The sequence below is a fragment of the Petromyzon marinus genome, chromosome 53, assembly GCF_048934315.1.
Source record: "Petromyzon marinus isolate PM22_M1 ecotype Great Lakes invasive population chromosome 53, UKy_Petmar_22M1.pri1.0, whole genome shotgun sequence".
NCBI lineage: Eukaryota > Metazoa > Chordata > Hyperoartia > Petromyzontiformes > Petromyzontidae > Petromyzon > Petromyzon marinus.
In genome coordinates, this window is record NC_133719.1 from 8,084,893 (window position 1) to 8,103,239 (window position 18,347).

General features: G+C 50.5%; 1 protein-coding gene across 2 annotated transcripts in view; it reads right to left on the bottom strand.

Annotated features, from left to right (window-relative positions):
• The window catches only part of LOC116953879 (uncharacterized), a 68,984-nt gene continuing 50,637 nt past the window's right edge, over nt 1-18,347 (bottom strand). Inside the window, exons 15-26 of one of the 2 annotated variants that reach the window (XM_076051976.1) lie at nt 17,329-17,520; nt 15,887-16,003; nt 14,753-14,934; nt 13,836-13,953; nt 12,508-12,654; nt 10,703-11,043; nt 10,202-10,330; nt 9,582-9,650; nt 8,062-8,234; nt 7,439-7,516; nt 6,085-6,269; nt 1-5,426 (exon numbers count right to left, since the gene is read on the bottom strand). In XM_076051976.1, coding sequence (XP_075908091.1) covers nt 4,668-5,426; nt 6,085-6,269; nt 7,439-7,516; nt 8,062-8,234; nt 9,582-9,650; nt 10,202-10,330; nt 10,703-11,043; nt 12,508-12,654; nt 13,836-13,953; nt 14,753-14,934; nt 15,887-16,003; nt 17,329-17,520 — 2,490 coding nt within the window. In that variant the 3' untranslated portion in view covers nt 1-4,667. Of the gene's footprint in view, nt 5,427-6,084; nt 6,270-7,438; nt 7,517-8,046; nt 8,235-9,581; nt 9,651-10,201; nt 10,331-10,702; nt 11,044-12,507; nt 12,655-13,835; nt 13,954-14,752; nt 14,935-15,886; nt 16,004-17,328; nt 17,521-18,347 lie in introns of both variants that reach the window. The other variant, XM_032974166.2, reaches the window with a different exon arrangement.

The window sequence follows — 18,347 nt, forward strand, 5'->3', positions numbered from 1 at the left end:
TTCTGAAAGCGCCACGCGATGCGGTGACCACCGTCTTTATTCACTGGCCGACCAAAATCCGCTGCGAGGATGACCGGAGTTCGCGTGATGGTCGAAAAGATGAGTGGACGATGAATAGTTGGATTCCCTGCCGCCAACCTATTTCTACATTTTCATATCCAACTAGCCCAACATCGAATTATTATGTGACCGAGCAAATGCTGCAATATTATTTTTAATTGGTCTTGCGCCTCTTTTCGAAATAGGTTTTTCGATAATGAATCCAACGATTCGTCATCCACTCTTCTGCAGGATACACAAGAGGTGTCCTTGTGACCACTCCATTCCGTGATGTTAATGAATCCATTTCAGCCCATCATCCTATTGCTCCTCTCTTCCGTCTGAAAATTGCTGACAGTAGTTTTTTTCTGTAGAATTGTACGCGAAATAAATTGTCCACAACATCCAACGGTTTCTTCTGAAATGCAATGAATTCGCACCCCGTGAAAACCTGATCGTCTTCAAAAGAAATATCCCACACTCTTCTTCGATTATAAAGTAATCTTATCGGCAAAACATATCTTAGCATTTGGATGATATGCATTCAATGAATACCTGTGCAATTTTAACCAACGTAAAACTTCCTTGGAAATTGTCGGGAAAGTAACGTCTAGATCAGCATTATAAATGTCTGATTTACGCACAGCCAATTTATGATAATAAAAAAATTGTTTCGAGTACAAAGTTTTCCTCTTAGTGTTAAATACCCACTGTGAAAACTCGGAAACGATTAAAAATAAAATGTATCTTAACATCCCTTCAACTGTGATATGAAAAGATAATGAATCGTATTCACCAAGGACACAATAGAAAACTCAAACACTCATTTGAAACGTATCGTGTTACAGTATATTAAAAAAAAACATCAATAAAACCACTACTTTTGCAAATGAAAAAAAACTCTTTGCACGTTACACGTATGGTACGATTAATCTCAATTGGACCACCGAAAGGATACACAACACACGAGTCTTAAAGAGGCATGGGGAAGTTTAAATAACAGGAGCAAAAACCGAATTGACCGTACGGCATCCCAATTTGGCAAATACGCCAACGTCTTCAACTGAATTTCACAGTGCAGCTCCATTTCACCGCACGGGAAGACGATGATCAGCACTCCTCGAGAAGATGACCTGCCCACAACCCGCGCAACTTCGAAAGGAGAGGGCATTGTGCCACGTGCAGACGTGCGCACATTGACGAGAGAGCTGGTTCCCAACCCCGGTGGGACCGCGCTCCACCGGTGAGTTCCACAAGGCGGCAAGCAAGTGGTCCCGCGGATCTCTTCCAGGATACAGTATCACGATTTAGAGTAGTTTTAATTGCGAAGAATGTGTCATTAAAATGTTATTGGCGCACGATCGTCCGCGAGAATGTTTTGAGGTTCGACAAGTAACTTGACCGCGGGTGCAGAGAGATTGGGGATGACTGGAGGAGATAGTAGTGTTATTAGCGTTGACATAAGTTTTACGAGAGTAACATTACTGCCAACGAATGAATATACACGCCGATAAAGTATATGTGGAAAAAAAAATCTGATATTGCAAAGTTAAAACTTAGGTCAAAGTTATGATCGTATGAAAACTATTTTCACTCGGCATGATGTCGTACAATCTTGAGTCGGCGTTTTCAGAATGGGCTGCCGTTGAGCGAGGTCTGACATCTCGCACCTCAAACGGACCGGAAGCCACCCGCAGTAGCTCAGCCGAGCCACCAACATTAGAAAGTGAAAAGTGGCAGCATTTAATTTTCCCTTTAATTGCTGCAAAGGACATTTTTGGAAAATATTGCTTCTCGTGGTATTCATTGCACTTTTTTGTGGATGTGTCAAAGAAAAACAGTGGGGGGGGCAAAATGATGCAAAGTCTGGGATTCTTTTGCGGTGACCGAGAGGTCAGACAGGCAGCCGTGATTGAATTTGATTCTCAAGGTGCAGAGCAGGCTTCACGGTGTTAGCAAAAGAACACACAATTACATTTGTGTTTTCACTTAATTTGTCTTATGGCAGCTCTGACAAAAAACGTTGGATTTTACCGCCATGTGACAAACATCTACAGCAGGGTATGTAGAAAGTGCTGCAACCCTAGCGTGGCTAAGGTCACTTCAAGAAATCTCAAATGTAGTTCTGCCATATCACCTTCAGCGGGCCACTCTCTCACACGGACTGATGGCGCTGCTGTGCGCGGGTTTCGAACAAATATATACTTCTTTTTAAATCGTCTCATGCCACACCAGTAACGGCAGAGATCGAATCAACTTAGCAAAATGTTAAATGGTCGTTTTGTCATAAAATCTCATGGAAGAGTTTTCACCTTTGATATCGATCCAGAAAAAGTCCCAAGTTTTACTGCCATGACTTTGAACCGAGTAAATATTAACTTATTCAAGGCCGGTGGCAATAAACGGGCAAGCACACAAATGTGCTCAGGTTTCTGCACGGCACATTGTTTGCCAAACAGTTTAACTACTTCACATGTGCACTGAATTCCGGCCAACTTAATACAGTTGACCAGAATTCAATTAAATTGATTCCAGCTCAATAAAAGGTAGCCCTTGTTAGATGAGAAAATGGCAATGAAAACTTTTGACATGATTAAAAAAATAAAACATTTTTAGGAAGGTATTAACTTGAGAAAGTGTGCATGTTATCATCACATGCCCTCAAGAATGGTGACAAAATCGGTAGAGCAAAGAAGATTAGTCGATTAAGTTGCACGATATACAAAACAAATTGTGATAATCTTTCGTGGTGAATTATTATGGCCCCGTTCAAAACAGTGCCCGGTCCTACATCCTGCCTCCTTGAAGGCAGGTAACCCCTTACAGGCCACGCCCAGCGTGACGAGGCCGATGATGTCGCCAAGCCCCGCCCATTGCTTCCGATCCAGCGGCACACGTGGGAACAGAGTGGGGGGAGGGGCTCAATTCTTTGCGATCATTTTCGCGTTGACCGATTCGAGTCGAGTAATCAAACCGGCAAGAGGATTACATTTTTGAAGCAATGGGATTACTTCGATGATCACACAGCCCAGCTCTACCAAAATCAGCGGCGTCTTGATGTTTTATCAGAGAAACACAATTCTTAAAAACTTCAGCGAGCCAGCGGTAATCTGATATCCAGGTCGTGGTTCATCATCGCCGTGTGTTGTTCCAGACGCTCCAATGCAAAATCACATTTTACACATCTTGCACCAGTCGTGCTGAGCAGAACTAAAGTATAATCTTAGTTCTTTCGGTAAAGTCACGTTGAAGGGAAACAACAAAATAATAAAATATATATAAAACAATAAAAATTCTCACTATATTGTATTATTTTGTTGTTTCCCTTCAACGTGACTTTACCGAAAGAACTAAGAATATGAATTACTGCAGTCACGAAAGATTTAAATCAAAATAGAACTAAAGTAGTTACCACATAACAATGCATTGTCCCAGCAACTCAACTACATTTTCATTGTTGTGCTCATAATTTGACTTAAGAAAACATTTTTTTTTGCCTCGTTTTAAACCATCTTATTTCTATCTCTTTTTTATGAAAAGGAAAGGATCTCCCGGGTGTGTTTTCGTGTTGTACCGCGTGTTGCTTGGCACGAAGTCCGACGTATCACTTCCACTTCCTGGGAGCTTCTTCAGGCACAACCCAAAAAAACACAACTGCAAAATACCACGCAAAAGAAAGGCTATTTACTAAAAATGACTTCAGAGCTGTTTCGGACCCATCACCTTCAATTGTCAACCTTCTAGAACCGTCCGCAAGAGGTTAATTGAAATTGGAAGTTCTTCAATCATTTTTTTACATTTTAAATAAAAAAAATACATAAATCCACTGCAAATTCGAGTCACCTCGCCTCGCTTATTATTTCTCCAACGTAAAATCTATAGGCATTAAACAGCAGCAGCATCAGAAAATAATCTATAGAATTAGATACCTCAAACACGCTTACCAAGGCCACATTCGGTAAAATCACATTTGCATTTCAAAACTCGGAAGAGTTTTAGATTTTTGTTTTGCATAAACTAAAAACATACAAAATAACGTCTAATATTGTGGCTACAAAACAGTAGACCCGCGATATGTAATTACAAACTTCCGCTAAAGCTGCACATTGCATCGTCAGTAAGAATCTTCACGATTATTGCTTCTGACAAATTAAATCAACGCAAGCTTTCTAAAGTCACATTCACGTCACCGCATTCTCCGGATTATATATATAAAGATAAGATTTGTAAAACTTGATTGACAACAAGGCACAAGTTTTGGGGTGCATCTTACTTTCCGGACAGTCTTATAATATGGAGAATACGGTAAAAATCGCGCACACCCACGCTCATACCACAATCTTTCCTCGGCCAGGCGATGGCCACATGGAAGTTGCACAGTTGCACGTTGCGTTGCGAGCGCCACTCGTCTTCGCGAATATTGCCTCCGTCGGCTGCATCAACACAGGTCTCCGAAGGCGGCGCCGACACATTCACTCCACCCTCGCGGCACGGGGGTCACGAGCGTGCGTCGCACGCCTCTCCGGCGGGCCACACACCGCATCGCCGGCATCGCTTCCAGACGCCTCGGGGAAGGGGGGATGTTTCCTGAGCGGGCGCGTCCGCGACGAACTTCGCCGCGGCGTCCGTCACGCGCACCCGTACTCGTACCACACCGTCTGTTCGGCCGACGACGACAGCGGCGAATCGGCTCTGTCGTCCGCGCGGGAAACGTCGCCGTTCCCCGCCGCCTCTGCGCTCAGGTTCCCTTCTTGCCTTTTGTCGCATTTACCGCCGCCTCTGGGGGGGGGCGTCGGCGAGTCCGCGCGCGTCTTCCCGCGGTCGCTGTCCGGCGCCTCCGAAGGCTTCGCCTCCGGCGCCGCCACGGCCGGCGGAGCGTAGAAGAAGGCCGACGAGTTGGAGCCGGTCCTGGACTGCTGCTGCGGCGGCGGCGGCACCGCCGCCAGAGACAGTGACAGGCGGTGCCTGTGAGCCGCGTTGGGGCTACGGGGACGGTCCAGCGTCTGCGTCGCCCTGTTCCAGCCGCTACCGTCGCCCGACACGGACCAGCGCGCGCTCGCTCCCACCGCCGACGCTACCGCGGCTGCTGCAGTCCTCGGCTGAGGCTTTCCACGCGGGCCCGACGGGGGCCGGCCCAGGCTGCCGGTGGTGCCGGCGTGCGGCAAAACGTTACGGTGGGCGCTGGCCGCGGAGTCGTCGGGCCTCAGCAGCGAGCCGTGGTTGCTGGGAGAGCCGCCGGCAACTTCTGTGTCGGGGACGTCGGAGGGATGGGATGGATGGTGAAGTTGGTCGTCCGTTGGCGTTGATGTTGTCGCGGTGCCGCTCCTGTGCTGGGTGGGTTGGCGGAAACTGCCGGTCAGCGGTTGTCCACGCGACGCGAATCTTTGCTAGACGGCGATAGTTTGGACAAAACAAAGATGGAGAGGGTGGAATTAGGCCGCTTGTGTTTTGCAGTGGACAACCCCTTGGCCTGTTTTCTCAAGCGTATAAGCCCCGACGGCAACACAACTCCACACTAAATAGTCGCTCACATTGGATCACCAATTATGGGAGTGATCGTCAATAGGGCGCGATGAGACAACGGGGGATCGGTTAGCGGTAGGGCCTGTATGCCGAGGCAGGTCCCTATAGCACCGTTTTTTTTTTGCCTCCAAGCTTTGGGCAAGAGGGTAAATCCATGAACAGTCCGTAATAGTTGAACACGTAGGCTTTCGCAAACAAATATGACAGCCATTTAAGTAAGGTTTGTCACGTAAACAAAACGTGCCAATTAGTGACTACTTCAGCACACCCCGGTGTGTTGGAGAGTAAACCCACAGCGTGCCGTGACGCTTCGCTGGTGATTACGGCCAGCATCATCAGGCGATTTGCCGCAACAGAGCAAGACAACTTTACACTCGGGTGTCGTTCACGTTGGATCGTCGTTCCGAGAGTCAACGCGCGAGAGGCCCGCGGGGACACCCACACGACGGGACCGTGGAGCTGCCCAAGGAGGAGGAGCTCCTCCCCCCTCCTCCTCCTCCACCACCTCCTCCTCCGCCTCACCCGGGGGATGTAGAGGGAGGCGCTCCGCTTCACGGGGTGACCCTGATCCGAGCTGCGGTCTGCGGGACGCTCCGCATCGGCGGTGGGGTTGGGGGGGGGCGGCGGACCACCACCACCCCCCCCCTTCCTCGGAGCCCCCCGCTCGTCCCCGCTCACGCTCCACTTGCCGCTCGCCTGCGCGTCGTCTGTATTGTCGCGAAGAGTTGGCGACGTTTCCACAACGCATTCCACGAAGAATGACACATTAACATACATGTCTGTACGTAATATAATATGTATAAGGGGTAGGAGGGAGTGCAGTGATGCGAGCATACGTGGATGGGCAGCGGAGGTCAGTGCAGAAACATCCGTTGTTGTACTATACTTCTACGATCCCCGTCTTCACCAATGCGCATGTGCAGCTTTTTTTTGTCCAGCAATTAGTGGATGAGGGTGCATCGATACTGTGGGTCATGGAGGTTGTATAACCATACTTGCCCACGGCGGGAGCAGAAAAGTCGAGGTATCACAGAAGTACGGCACACAGGTGCGGAGCCAGGGGGTGGGGGGTGACAGGGGTGACATTCTGCGTATAAGTGTACGACACTCGGTCTGGCGGACTCCGTGCAACTGTATTGTCAGAGCGTGTCCGCCAACCGATGGCGTCTAGTTCAACAGCCTGACTCTCTAAATCATTCTTGAAATAAAAATTTGTTGAATGTCACCCCGGCCTGAAATCCTGGCTCCGCCCCTGACGGTACAACAATCTATTTGGCTACACTGCCCCTCTGCTCCCCAACACATAATCTAGCAGCCCATCCAAGCACCATCCCAACTCAACCCTGGCTTACAATGCTTGCCGAGCTCTCCCGCAGCTCCAATTAGCGCGGTTGGCTACGTACGGTGCGAAAGAAGTTCAACACACACACAGGACTCCGGAGACAATAACTATAGAGGCACCTTTATTTGTTTTACTCGTACTCGCACTAGTCGACTCACTGAGCACGTAACGTAACGCTGACCCGTCAAGCTCGATGGCGACGTCGGGCGATGACAAGGATGGCAAGCAAGGACGATTTCCACGGCGAGACGACTCCGATTCCCATGGACAGCCCCGAGCCCAGATTCTCACCACCTTTTATCCTTCCTGCGTGGCCCGGCTCCGCCCTGGCCACGCCCCCCTTTCTGGAACTCTCTGGCGGGTTCTCGGGGCTCCCAGATGGTTCCCCTCAATGACCCTTGACCCAGTTCCTCCCCTCTGCTGACGCTCCCGTGTATACTGTCTGCCCCTTATGTGCAGACTGTTTGTAATCCACAGTTGCCACTTGTGGTCGCCAGTTGGCGTTGCTACGCCACACATACACAAGTGCCTTACCTTTGCGAGTGAACGATCCTCCGACGTAGCTCCTGTTCTCCTGTTTCTGAATGCTGCCAGAATTATTGGCCTTCGTTACTGCAAAACATCAAAAACAGGGTGAATGCGCGGTCACACAACACACAAGCTCCCCCTTCCCCTGGGCGTCGAAGAGGAGCCACACCCTGGCTGGCCAGAAGGTGGCACCACCGCAAATGTGGGCTCCATCTGTCCCATCTGTATGGTGTCGTATTGCCCTCCTCACTGGCATGGAGTTTTTTCCCCGAGTGGTCCGTTTCCTCCCACAAGTAAACGCTCACGAATTGACCGTCAACATCTTAACATACAGAGGACTGCAGAGCTTGGGCAATTATTGGTGGCGGCAGCGGCGGCTCACGGCCTGGCCGGCTGCCTTCCTGCCTGCCCGTGGTTCCTCGGGCCTCCGATTCATTCTCTCGCTCTCTTCGAGAGCGGGCAATGTTTGTGTGTGGCGCATTACAAGTTGAAATTACGACTAATTTCACCGGCTTTCTCCAGGGTTAGTCGCACAAACAGCAACACACCGTCCCGTTACAAAGACAGACAGAGCTTTTACATGTAATTAAGTATGATACAAATTGTTTACGAACCCATGACACCGGAACCTGGGCTGGAGGAGTTCGACGCGGTTCCATGTCGCATTCCGTCCGCGTCCCTAGTGGTGGTCCCCTCTGCACCGTGGTCGCCCGACCTCTCCTTCTCTCTCTCCGCCTCCCTCTTGGGTTTGATGAGTTTTTTGACCGTGCTCGTGAGCCACCCGCCGGCTCCAACCCCTTTCCTGAGGACGAGAGTTTGATTTGCACGTTCAGTTTGGTTGTAACCGGCTGAGAACTCGACAGACCGGGAGAAAACTTGATTTGGAGATTTCGTGACTGCAGGAATTACTCTTTGGTTCTTTCGGTGAAGTCACGTGGAAAGAAAATAAATTAAAGAATAGCATGCAACGTTTCGATTGCGACACAAGCAATCATCATCAGGTACAAATGAAAGAGAAAACAAACCTAGGAAACTTAGAAATATAATGCAATACAACACAGAGAGTTCTTCCAAAGATTGCTAAATTTGAGAGAGAGACAAAACAAAGACACGGACACACACAGACAGACACATAAGCAGAGAGAGATAACACAGACAAACACAGAGAGAGACAACACAGAGACACAGAGAGAGAGACACACAACATAGACACACAGAGAGATATAACCCAGAGAGAGACACACACATAGGCACACAGAGAAACAACCGGGAGAAGCCACGTTTTGCGACAGTGACGTGGGGCATTAGTCTGCCGGTAGGGGGCGATGCTTTCTGTCTGTATGTAATACCAGTTGAGTAATTTGCGATGTAATTTTAGAATTTGGCTCAAGTTGTAACCTGACACCTCCTCTTGGTGAATGACAGAGAGAGACTCTGTCAATGTGATAATTCATCACGAGACAACGTTTGAAAGTTTAATTGATTTATACCCTCTGGTTCTGTCGGTAAAGTCTCGTAGGTAGAAATAAAATAAAACAAATCACGAAGTTTCAATCGCAACACAAGCGATCTTCATCAGGTGGAACAACCACAGCAAGAAAATTGCCGAAGTCGGCGAGAGAGCTGCCGTGGCAAGAGGTTATATAGGTGAGAAAGGGGGGAGGGGCAAGGGGGGAGAGAGAGGGGAGGGGGGGGGGGGTGTGGGGCAGGGGAAGGGGGGCTGCGTGAGCGCTAGGGGGAGAAGAAGTGAGGCTGGGGGGGGGGGGAGGTGGGTGGGGCTAGAAGTGGGAAGTCAATCAATTAAATCAAGATTTAATTGATTTGTCACACAGGCGATCCCGTCTTGCCAGTTGCCCGCCGTGCGCGAGCGACAGCAGTAGCAACAAAAACATCGATACTGCAGACGACGACGACAGACAGGCACCTCGAGGCAAATAGCTTCACCGCTCCACCGCGCCACCCCCAGGTCAACATGTTCCTCGTTTGAACAAGGAGACGTTGCGTGTGGTGTAATGGTCAGCGCGCTGGACTTGCAATCCGGAGGTCGTCGATATTCTGGTGCATCCACCTCGGTTGTCCACCCCGCAGGATAACATCATCCCCACCCTCCACCCACCCACCCCCCCCAAATCTGGCCCATCATCCTCACCTCCTGCCCGACTCAACGAACGTGTACTGGTCCATGACGGCCGTCTCGCAGCCCAAACGCCCGTCCACACTGCAGGAACATTTTTTTGAAAAGTTTCAATCAAGCGCGGTCGACCTGCCACGTCATACGGTCCCAGAGGCAGACGGTCGTTACCGATGGATTTTAGAACGACTGAAAAGTGCTCAAAGCAGCACGGAGAGATGCATTTACGGAATAACACTGAGAGACGTGTATGTATGTTGAACTTCTTTCGCAACCGCACGTAGCCAACCGTGCTCGAGAAGAAACGGGTTACGAACGTAATTCAAACTGCTGGGAAAAGTTAAGTGGGCCTTGGGCAGAACTCGTCGCTTGAAGGAATCATGAACCTCCGGCCTCTCTGGTGCTGTGCTCTGAAGAAGGGCCGTTACCCAAAACGTTGCCAATTCTAAACTTTGCCTTTGCTGAACACAGTGTTATTGATGAATATGTTGAGTTTTTTTTCTCTCTCCCCATTGTACCCACGAGTACTGCAGAACAAAAAAACAGACAACCACTGGACATAGAAGCTACAGAGAGCGAGAGAGCGAGCGAGAGAGCGAGCGCGAGAGAGCCGCCAGACCTGGGCGGGTCAATAATACCTGGTGAGGTTGTTGTCATTGAGGATCGAGCTGCCATCGAGGTAGGACGCGTTGTCTCGACCCTTGCTGCGATGGTGATCGGGCGTCTGGGCGTCTACCTTGCGGTCCCAAGCAGAAACCTCCGCCAAGCTGCGAAGGCGAACGCGGGGGGGGGGGGGGGGGGGGAGGTTCAATGCGAAACTACGACGAGGAAGCGCGGCGGCAGAGCGACAACAACATTGGCACCTACGTAGCGTCCAAATGGAACTGCGTCTCAAGACGACCTGCATACTGATCTTACAGACGACGAGTCCCTTGGCCGGAACAGGGGCGGGGGGAGTCGAGCACAGAAGCTGGCGGAAGGCTGACTGGGAGGGAGGGAGGGAGTGAAGCAGGCAGGCAGGGAGAGGATGGAGTGAAGCAGGCAGGCAGGCAGGGAGAGGAGGGAGGGAGGCAGGCAGGCAGGTGAGGGGAAGGAAGAAGCGAGGGGCGGGGAGCGAGGAGTGCGACGTCATCGGCCACCTCTGCTCCAGCCCGCGGCTGTGCTCCTCGAGCCGGAGGTACGCCGCCTGCAGCCGCTGCCGCGCGGCGAGCGCCTCGCGGAACTCCTCCTCCACGCGCGCCTCCAGCCCCGCGAGCGCCCGCGCCTCCGCCTCGGCGGCGTCGCGCGAGCGCCGCGCCTCCTCCGCGTCGCGCCGCGCCTCCTCCGCGTCGCGCCGCGCCTCCTCCGCGTCGCGCCGCGCCTCCGCCAGCGCCAGCTCGGAGCGCTCGGCGCGCAGCTCCAGCTGCGTCGAGCGCTGGCGCGAGCGCTGCAGCGCCGCCGTCAGCGCGGCCGCGCGCGTCAGCGCGGGGCCGCTCTCCTCCTGGGAGAAAAGAAAAGAAGAAAAAATTTGCCAAGGCGCGGGGGTCCCGCAATCGCCCGCACGCGCCTCACTGGTGGCGGAAGAGCTGGAGGGTCTCTGATTTGCGGCGGCTGCGGTTTTTTTTTGGATCCTCCGTGGTCTTGTCTCTGCCTGCCTCCCCTCGCTCGTTTGATGCAGCAGCAGCAGCAGGAGCAGCAGCAGCAAGCAACAGCAGGAGCAGCAGCAGGAGCAGCAGCAAGCAACAGCAGGAGCAGCAGCAGCAAGCAGCAGCAGCAATTAAGGCCTCCTTCTCGCAAATCCCAGTCATCAACCTTCATTCCCATAGGGGGGTGGGGGTGGGGGGTCGCTCCTTCTCGGCTGCTGCTCCCGCTGGCCATAATTCTATTCTCCCTTTGAACTTCGTGCGGTTTGAGACTCTGCCGTTGTTCGAGCCAACACTTACGACCCATTTGTTTTCACGCGCACAGAGCTCAAGTTGTTTTTTTATGTTCCAGCGTCTGGAGGTGCGTTTGCATTTCAACGCGAGATCAATGTAACTTGCGTTGTACCTTCTACCCTTGCACGTCGGCCAGACGCGCCGATGGAAGAGGGGCGGGCGAGTGCCCACAATTTCCGCCATCGCACATGCACCCTGCCGATTGACTAACTCTGACGTTACCCATTTATACTGCTGGGTGGACAGAGGCGGTGGGATGGGGGGTACTTTAGTTAGTTGCACAATGCCGGATGATCCCAGTAGCAAAAGTAGCTACATATGTAGCTACGGGCCCCGCACTTTCAAGGGCCCCGCGCTAAACGCTTTCAAGCCATCAATTCCGGTTCAGTGATTCTGCACTTGCTCTATTACTACAGTACTATACCGCCTTCAACTTTTATGAACGACTGGGTGTTGAAGGTTAGCGATTTGTCGTATTATCTGGCTGTATAGCAAATGAAAAAAATTCAATTACTTTACTATGCAAGTAAATATGTGTGTGTTTTAATATTTGTGTTGTTTTTTTTTTAATTTAGGGCCCCTTTATAACATATGCTACAGGTCCTGCACTAGCTTAATCCGGCACTGTATTTGCCCCATTGTTTGAACTGCCACGCCGGGAGATCATTTCTGGCATGCTTCCTCCTGGCGTAATGGAAATTTAACAACAAAGGAGAAAAACCATGCGCAAGCATTGATTCTGTAACGCTTTCCAAAATGCGTTCATCCTCGGAAGGGTTTAATTAGCGGCAATCACGTAACGCTCCGACCTGCACAACGGGATGGCGTCACAGAGGGGCATGACGTGACGAACGGAGATGGCGTTGTTCGGCCTTCATCCAGCAGTGGATATAGCCCATGGCTCATGATGATGAGGACGATTATAAGTCCAGCAAAAGGACTGCGAAGGATTGTTACCACCCGGAACCGCAGATCATGGGCCCACGCTAACGACGGCGATTATAACCCGCGTCGGACGGAAACGGCACCTGCAGCTTCGCGTTCTCGGCCTCCAGGGTGACCGTCCGCTCGCGTAGGGTCGCGACCTCGGCCAGGAGGTCACCACTTGACCTCTCCGGGGTGGTGAAAGAACTGCCCACCGGCTGCTGGATCGATTCGTCGCGATTTCTCATCACCTGACGCGCAAAGACGCACACGCCCACGAGCACACGCCAGGTCACAAGAGGCTGCGCATGTCTTACAATCGTAGGGGCTTGAAGCACGTGTTAATTGTCGTTAATAGTGTTGTTGGCTCCTACTGTATTTCTATTAAATTTCATCTACACTTGTGAGTGTAGTTTTCTTTTTAAGTACAGCGCTCTGAGATATTTCGATATGTAAGGCACTTTACACAACAAGATTATTCAAATTTTGTACAGTGTCAATGTGTTAAGGATTTTGGTCTATTCAGTCTTGGTCTAGTGGACGACATCTTGTGGAATATTAACGTTTTAGTTTTTCATATGTATAGAGCGTTGTCGTTCATGCAAATTGCTTCATGAGGAAGCACAGATGAGCTGGACTTCAGCGGCCAGGCGGTGAACCGGCGGTGCTCCCAACAACTGCCCAAGCTCTGCAGTCTTCTGCATATTAAAGATGTGTTCAGCCAATGCACGTGTGCTTACATACGCGGGAGGAAACCGGAGCACCCAGAGAAAACACAAGCTTTAGCCGAGTCTCAAGGGTGTGTGGAATTCATTTAGGGATTAAAATAAAGTTGAATGAAAAAAAAACACAGAAAAAGACTGCACTAAAATTCCACAGGTTGTAGTTAACTAAATGACAACCTGTGGAAGGGCCAAATTCCAGCTCCGAGACTTAAAAAGCAGATATCGGTTTGACTCTCATCCAATGGACATTACTCTCGGTAGCAGAGTGGGTGGGAAAGTGCTTCTCCCTGCTGAGTGGACTGGACACCACTCAGGAGGCGTCTCTCTGGTATCTGCTTCCCCGTGGGCCGTTTTCTATTCGATCGGATGCTACAAATCGGGATAAAAAATGTGGGGATTTCCTTTTTACAAAAAAAACAACAGATCCCGTTGGCCAGGGCCGCGTTCTTCATTGCAAGGCCCGCGGGCCACTGGCGGTCCTTGGTGGCCTTTTAGTGCGGCCCCTGACAATACACAACACGTGACAACACCTCCCCTTGCAGGCGGTGTGGCAGCCCTCACACCGCTGATGTCTTCTCGGCAAAAGTGGCCCAACCCCCGCTGAAAATGAGTGACGAACACCGATCTCGGGAAACGGCACTGATAGCACAATCGCGGAGGAACGCGTCTGCGTCTCGCCACGAGCCTGAGCCAGCCGCTGGACTCACGTTCTGCAGCTCCTCCTGCAGGAGGGTGTTGAGAACCATCGACTCCTCAAGCTGCGTCTCTAGGATGGAAATCTGCTCCGTCTTGCCTTCCAGAGCCTTCCTGCAGGTCTCGTGCGAGCTGCGCATGGGGTAAATCGTCGTCATCCATACGCAATCGGCATCTTGCGGACGTGATTTCACGCCGGTCCAGTTTGAGTAACGTCGCTTCGCCTGCTCGACAATTTTGTTCGCAGCAAAGAGAACGTTCGGACTCAAGGGCACCACCCTTCGCAAGGGTTATCCGATGCGACAATATTGATACGTTTCAAGACACACCAACAGAGGATGTGGCACGGTGCTGGAGATGACGCGGGAGGGGAGGAGGGGGGCAGAGGTGTGTCCGCCTCGCCGGTAAAGTGGAAATGCCAAGTCAAATCCATTTTTTAGAGCCGTGTTTTTTCGTCTCGAAATTTTGGGCAAATCCTCTGTTCAAATTGGCCAGTTTTCTATAAAGGGTAAATTCAATAAACAGCAACCCAACTTTATAAAAACGATAAGCTCATATTGGATAATCTTTACGCGTGCTCTAACGTGCCCCTGCATTTGTAACAGATGGACAGGGATCATGCGTTATCGTTTTCCAACTTTACTTGGAAAGCGTTAATAACTCATTATCATTTTGCCGCTGCTGCTGCTGCTGCTGCTTGTGCCAGGACACTGCGGTGAGCTTGCCACTTTGGACAGCTTGCGTAGGATAACCAGTGGGCAGCCGGTGCACCGGGGAGATCGCAGCCTTGAGGGGGCCGCAGGCGCCAGGCTACGAAAGGCATCAGGGGGAATACTGCACGATGGGTAATGGGGGATGGTATTTAATCCGTGGTAAAAGGGTCCATGCCAACCACGCCGCGACCACCGCTGCCGCCGCCCTGAACACTCACGTGGGGTGGCTGCCGCCGCCGCCGCCGCCGCCTGGCGAGTGGTGGAGAGAGCTGCCCAGGCGGCCGTCGACGCGACTGGGCTCCAGGAAGCCGACCATCGTCGTGGAGTTCTCCATCTCCTCCCGCAGCTCGCCCAGCTCCTCCCTCACGCGGCCGGCCCTCAGCCGCTCCTGCGACAGCTCCTGCGTGGCGGCGGCGGCGGCGGCGGCGTTGGTTACGAAGCGCAAAGCGAGGTCAAGTCTGAATCGCAGCGCGACGACTCGGATGCCAAACCCATTCTCACACCTTGCACACAGCCCTTGGAAAAGTGACAAGCAACACCATCAACCCTAAATTTCGTTCCGCAATCTGAATCGTGGGACGCTGCTGTGGCGAATCACGAATGCATCGGACTTGCAATCCAGAGGTCCTCGCTCCGAGTCTATGTCCCGGTACAGCAGTTGTAATAATGGTGCGGGTTTCTTAAACCCCGACGCCGCCGTTCACCCAGCAGTATAAATTGCACGCTTGCAGTTATTTGATCGTCAGGTCCCGTGTGGTGGGGGCAAAGTGTGGGCCCTCCACCTATTCCACTGGCTAGCGTGGAAGACCAAGGCCAGATTCCTTCTATTGCTTCCTAATGATGACCTTTGTATCTATGGCCCACGGTTAGACATGGGTTTTCTCCAGGTATTTCTGGTTCTGTTGCAATTCAGGGCGCCGTGGTGGCGAGATGTTATCTCCTTTTCCCGGTATGTAGTAGGTCGTGGGTTCAATTCTAACCCTAACGCCCGTATATTTCGAGTTTGCACGTTCTCCACGTGGCTGCGTGGCTTTTTCTCCAGATCCTCCGTTTTTTTTCCCCCGCCTCCACATTTAGGAACACGCGTTTAACATTATTTGGCTGCCGTAAACGTCCGCGTGACAATCCACTTTGCCGAGCTCTCATTCGTGACCAGGTCGCTTCCGAATCTAAAAGGAGCTCCCGTGGGCCTTACCTGGTCGTAGAAAAAAGTTTGGTTTTCGTTTAACCGGCAAGTGGATCGATCGACAAAGGGCCGTGCACCGCGAAGATTAACTGGACAGCGGCGTAGGGTGCGGCGTGGTTGGATCCCACGTGACGGCCGTGTAGGTGCGCCACCACCCCCCTCTCACCTCCTGCAGCATGGCCAGGGACAGCTTGTCGGACAGCGCTCGCTGCAGGAGCCTCGCATTCTCGCTCTCCACATCGTCGAGCCGCCGCAGGTCCACCTTCGCTCGGTCTTCCCTCGCCTCCTCGGAAAAATGAGGAAGATGCGGCGGACGTGCCCGCGGGGACGGGGTAAGCATGCAGTCATTGCGATAATAATAATAATAATAATTCCACTCAATTATACATGTTGCAATTTAGGATTGCAATTCAATAAAAACATGTTTTGGTGTCTAATTCGTTGAGTATCATTGAAATTCATCTTCTTTGGTTATTTCGGTAAAGTCACGTAGAATGAGAATAAAATAATAAATTGATAAAATAAATAACACAATAAAATTATCACGACGTTTCGGCCACAACACAAGCGGCCTTCATCAGGTGAAGGGACGAGACAACACAAGTGGCCTTCACCTGATGAAGGCCGCTTGTGTTGTGGCCGAAACGTCGTGAGAATTTTATTATTTATTTTATCAATTTATTATTTTATTCTCATTCTACGTGACTTTACCGAAAGAACCAAAGAAGATGAATCCTTGCAGTCACGAAAGCTTTGAATCGAAATATCATTCAAATTGTTGCTTGTTTGATGGTCCCATCAACCCCAGCAGCAGATGGGTGTTTGGTTTCGATCAAAAGGGAAAAATGTTGACCCACTCGCACCAGAGTTGCTGTAATGCCTCATTACCACTGGCATTTGTACGATCACAGGCAGCCGGTATGGTACAAACTCTCCACATAGTTTCCAAAAAGTAGAGCCCCTAAATATCAACAGTTTTTTTTTAGTTTGTTCACGTGGTAGCAGCTAGGGTGGCGAGGTCTTCATCAGTAGATTGACCACAGCTGGTGATGATGATGACAGGTATAAACTATTCGCATCATTTCAGGCATTAAATACCCGATAAAGATAACAAAGAATGTACTCAGGAAGTGTCTAACTGTGTTGTTGGCCTGACTGGATGTGCTTCACATAATGTTTTTTTCAGGTTTGTTGAATTCTCGTCTCTCATCTTTTTGTTGTATTTACCTCCGTGATTTGTTCTTGACACCTGATGAAGATCGCTTGCGTTGTGATCGAAACGTCGTGATTGTTTTTTGTTTTAATATAATTTTATTGTATTTCTACATACGTGACTTTACCGAAAAAAAAATGAGTAATTTTATGCAGTCACGAAAGCTTTAATACTTTATTAACAAAGAATGTCCTCGCACAGAGTGAAGCGCCACAATTTTTGCGCACTGGGAGGGCGGTGGGAGTTGAGAAATTCCACGCAGTGACCCGGCGCACAATGGCTTCCTCTTGCGCATGATGGCTCTAAGGGGGACTTGAAAACAAAACCTCTCATCGCCCGACTTGAAATCACGCGGCCAAGGGCCAAGACAGCGAGAGAACGGCGACGGGGCTCACCTGAAGGAGGCCGAAGCTGCACCGCAGCTTCTCGTTCTCTTGCCGCAAGCGCTCGCTGAAGGTCTCCGCCTCCTGCAGCCTCAGCTTCAGCTGCTGCTGCTGCTGCTGCTCATGCTGGCTCCTCACCAGCTGTGCAGCCTCCTGCTGCTGCTGCTGCTGTGCTCTGCGGATCTCTGTCGTAAACTCCAGCTTCTGCGGAGGTGGCGACATTTCGTCGTGAAATTACACTGGGCTGCGGAGTGGCAGTGCATTTCCTGTGTACAACGGGCCCCTGACAGTACGTAAAATAATATTGTATATATATATAAAAAAAAAAAGGTTTTATTCACTCACAATATTTTGCGCAAAGAGTGTTTATCCTTTCAACTGGGTGAGCAAGCATATTCTACTCCTGCATCGTATACAATTGACGCAGCAACACTCATGAACTCATTAAAAAAAAGGATGTAAGCAAGTCTGGACAATAGTTAAAAATGACTAATTTATTATTGAAACTGGATGACGAACAGAAAAAACCCTGACGCGACATATTATGAAGTAATTTCATGAATCTTGTTCATATTTCCATGATCACTACGACGACGATGATGACCATGACGACAATGACAAAAAAGAGATGACTACGATGACAATGATGCCAGTGACGTCAATGATGATGACGTTGATGACGACAATAACAATGACGCCAATGACGTCAATGATGATGACGTTGATGTCGACGACGCCAATGACGTCAATGATGATGACGTTGATGACGACGACGCCAATGACGTCAATGATGATGACGTTGATGACGACGACGCCAATGACGTCAATGATGATGACGTTGATGACGACGACGACAAAGACGAGATGACTACAATGACGACAATGACGTCAATGATGATGACGTTGATGACGACGACGCCAATGACGTCAATGATGATGGTGTTGATGACGACGACGACAAAGACGAGATGACTACAATGACGACAATGACGTCAATGATGATGACGTTGATGACGACGACGCCAATGACG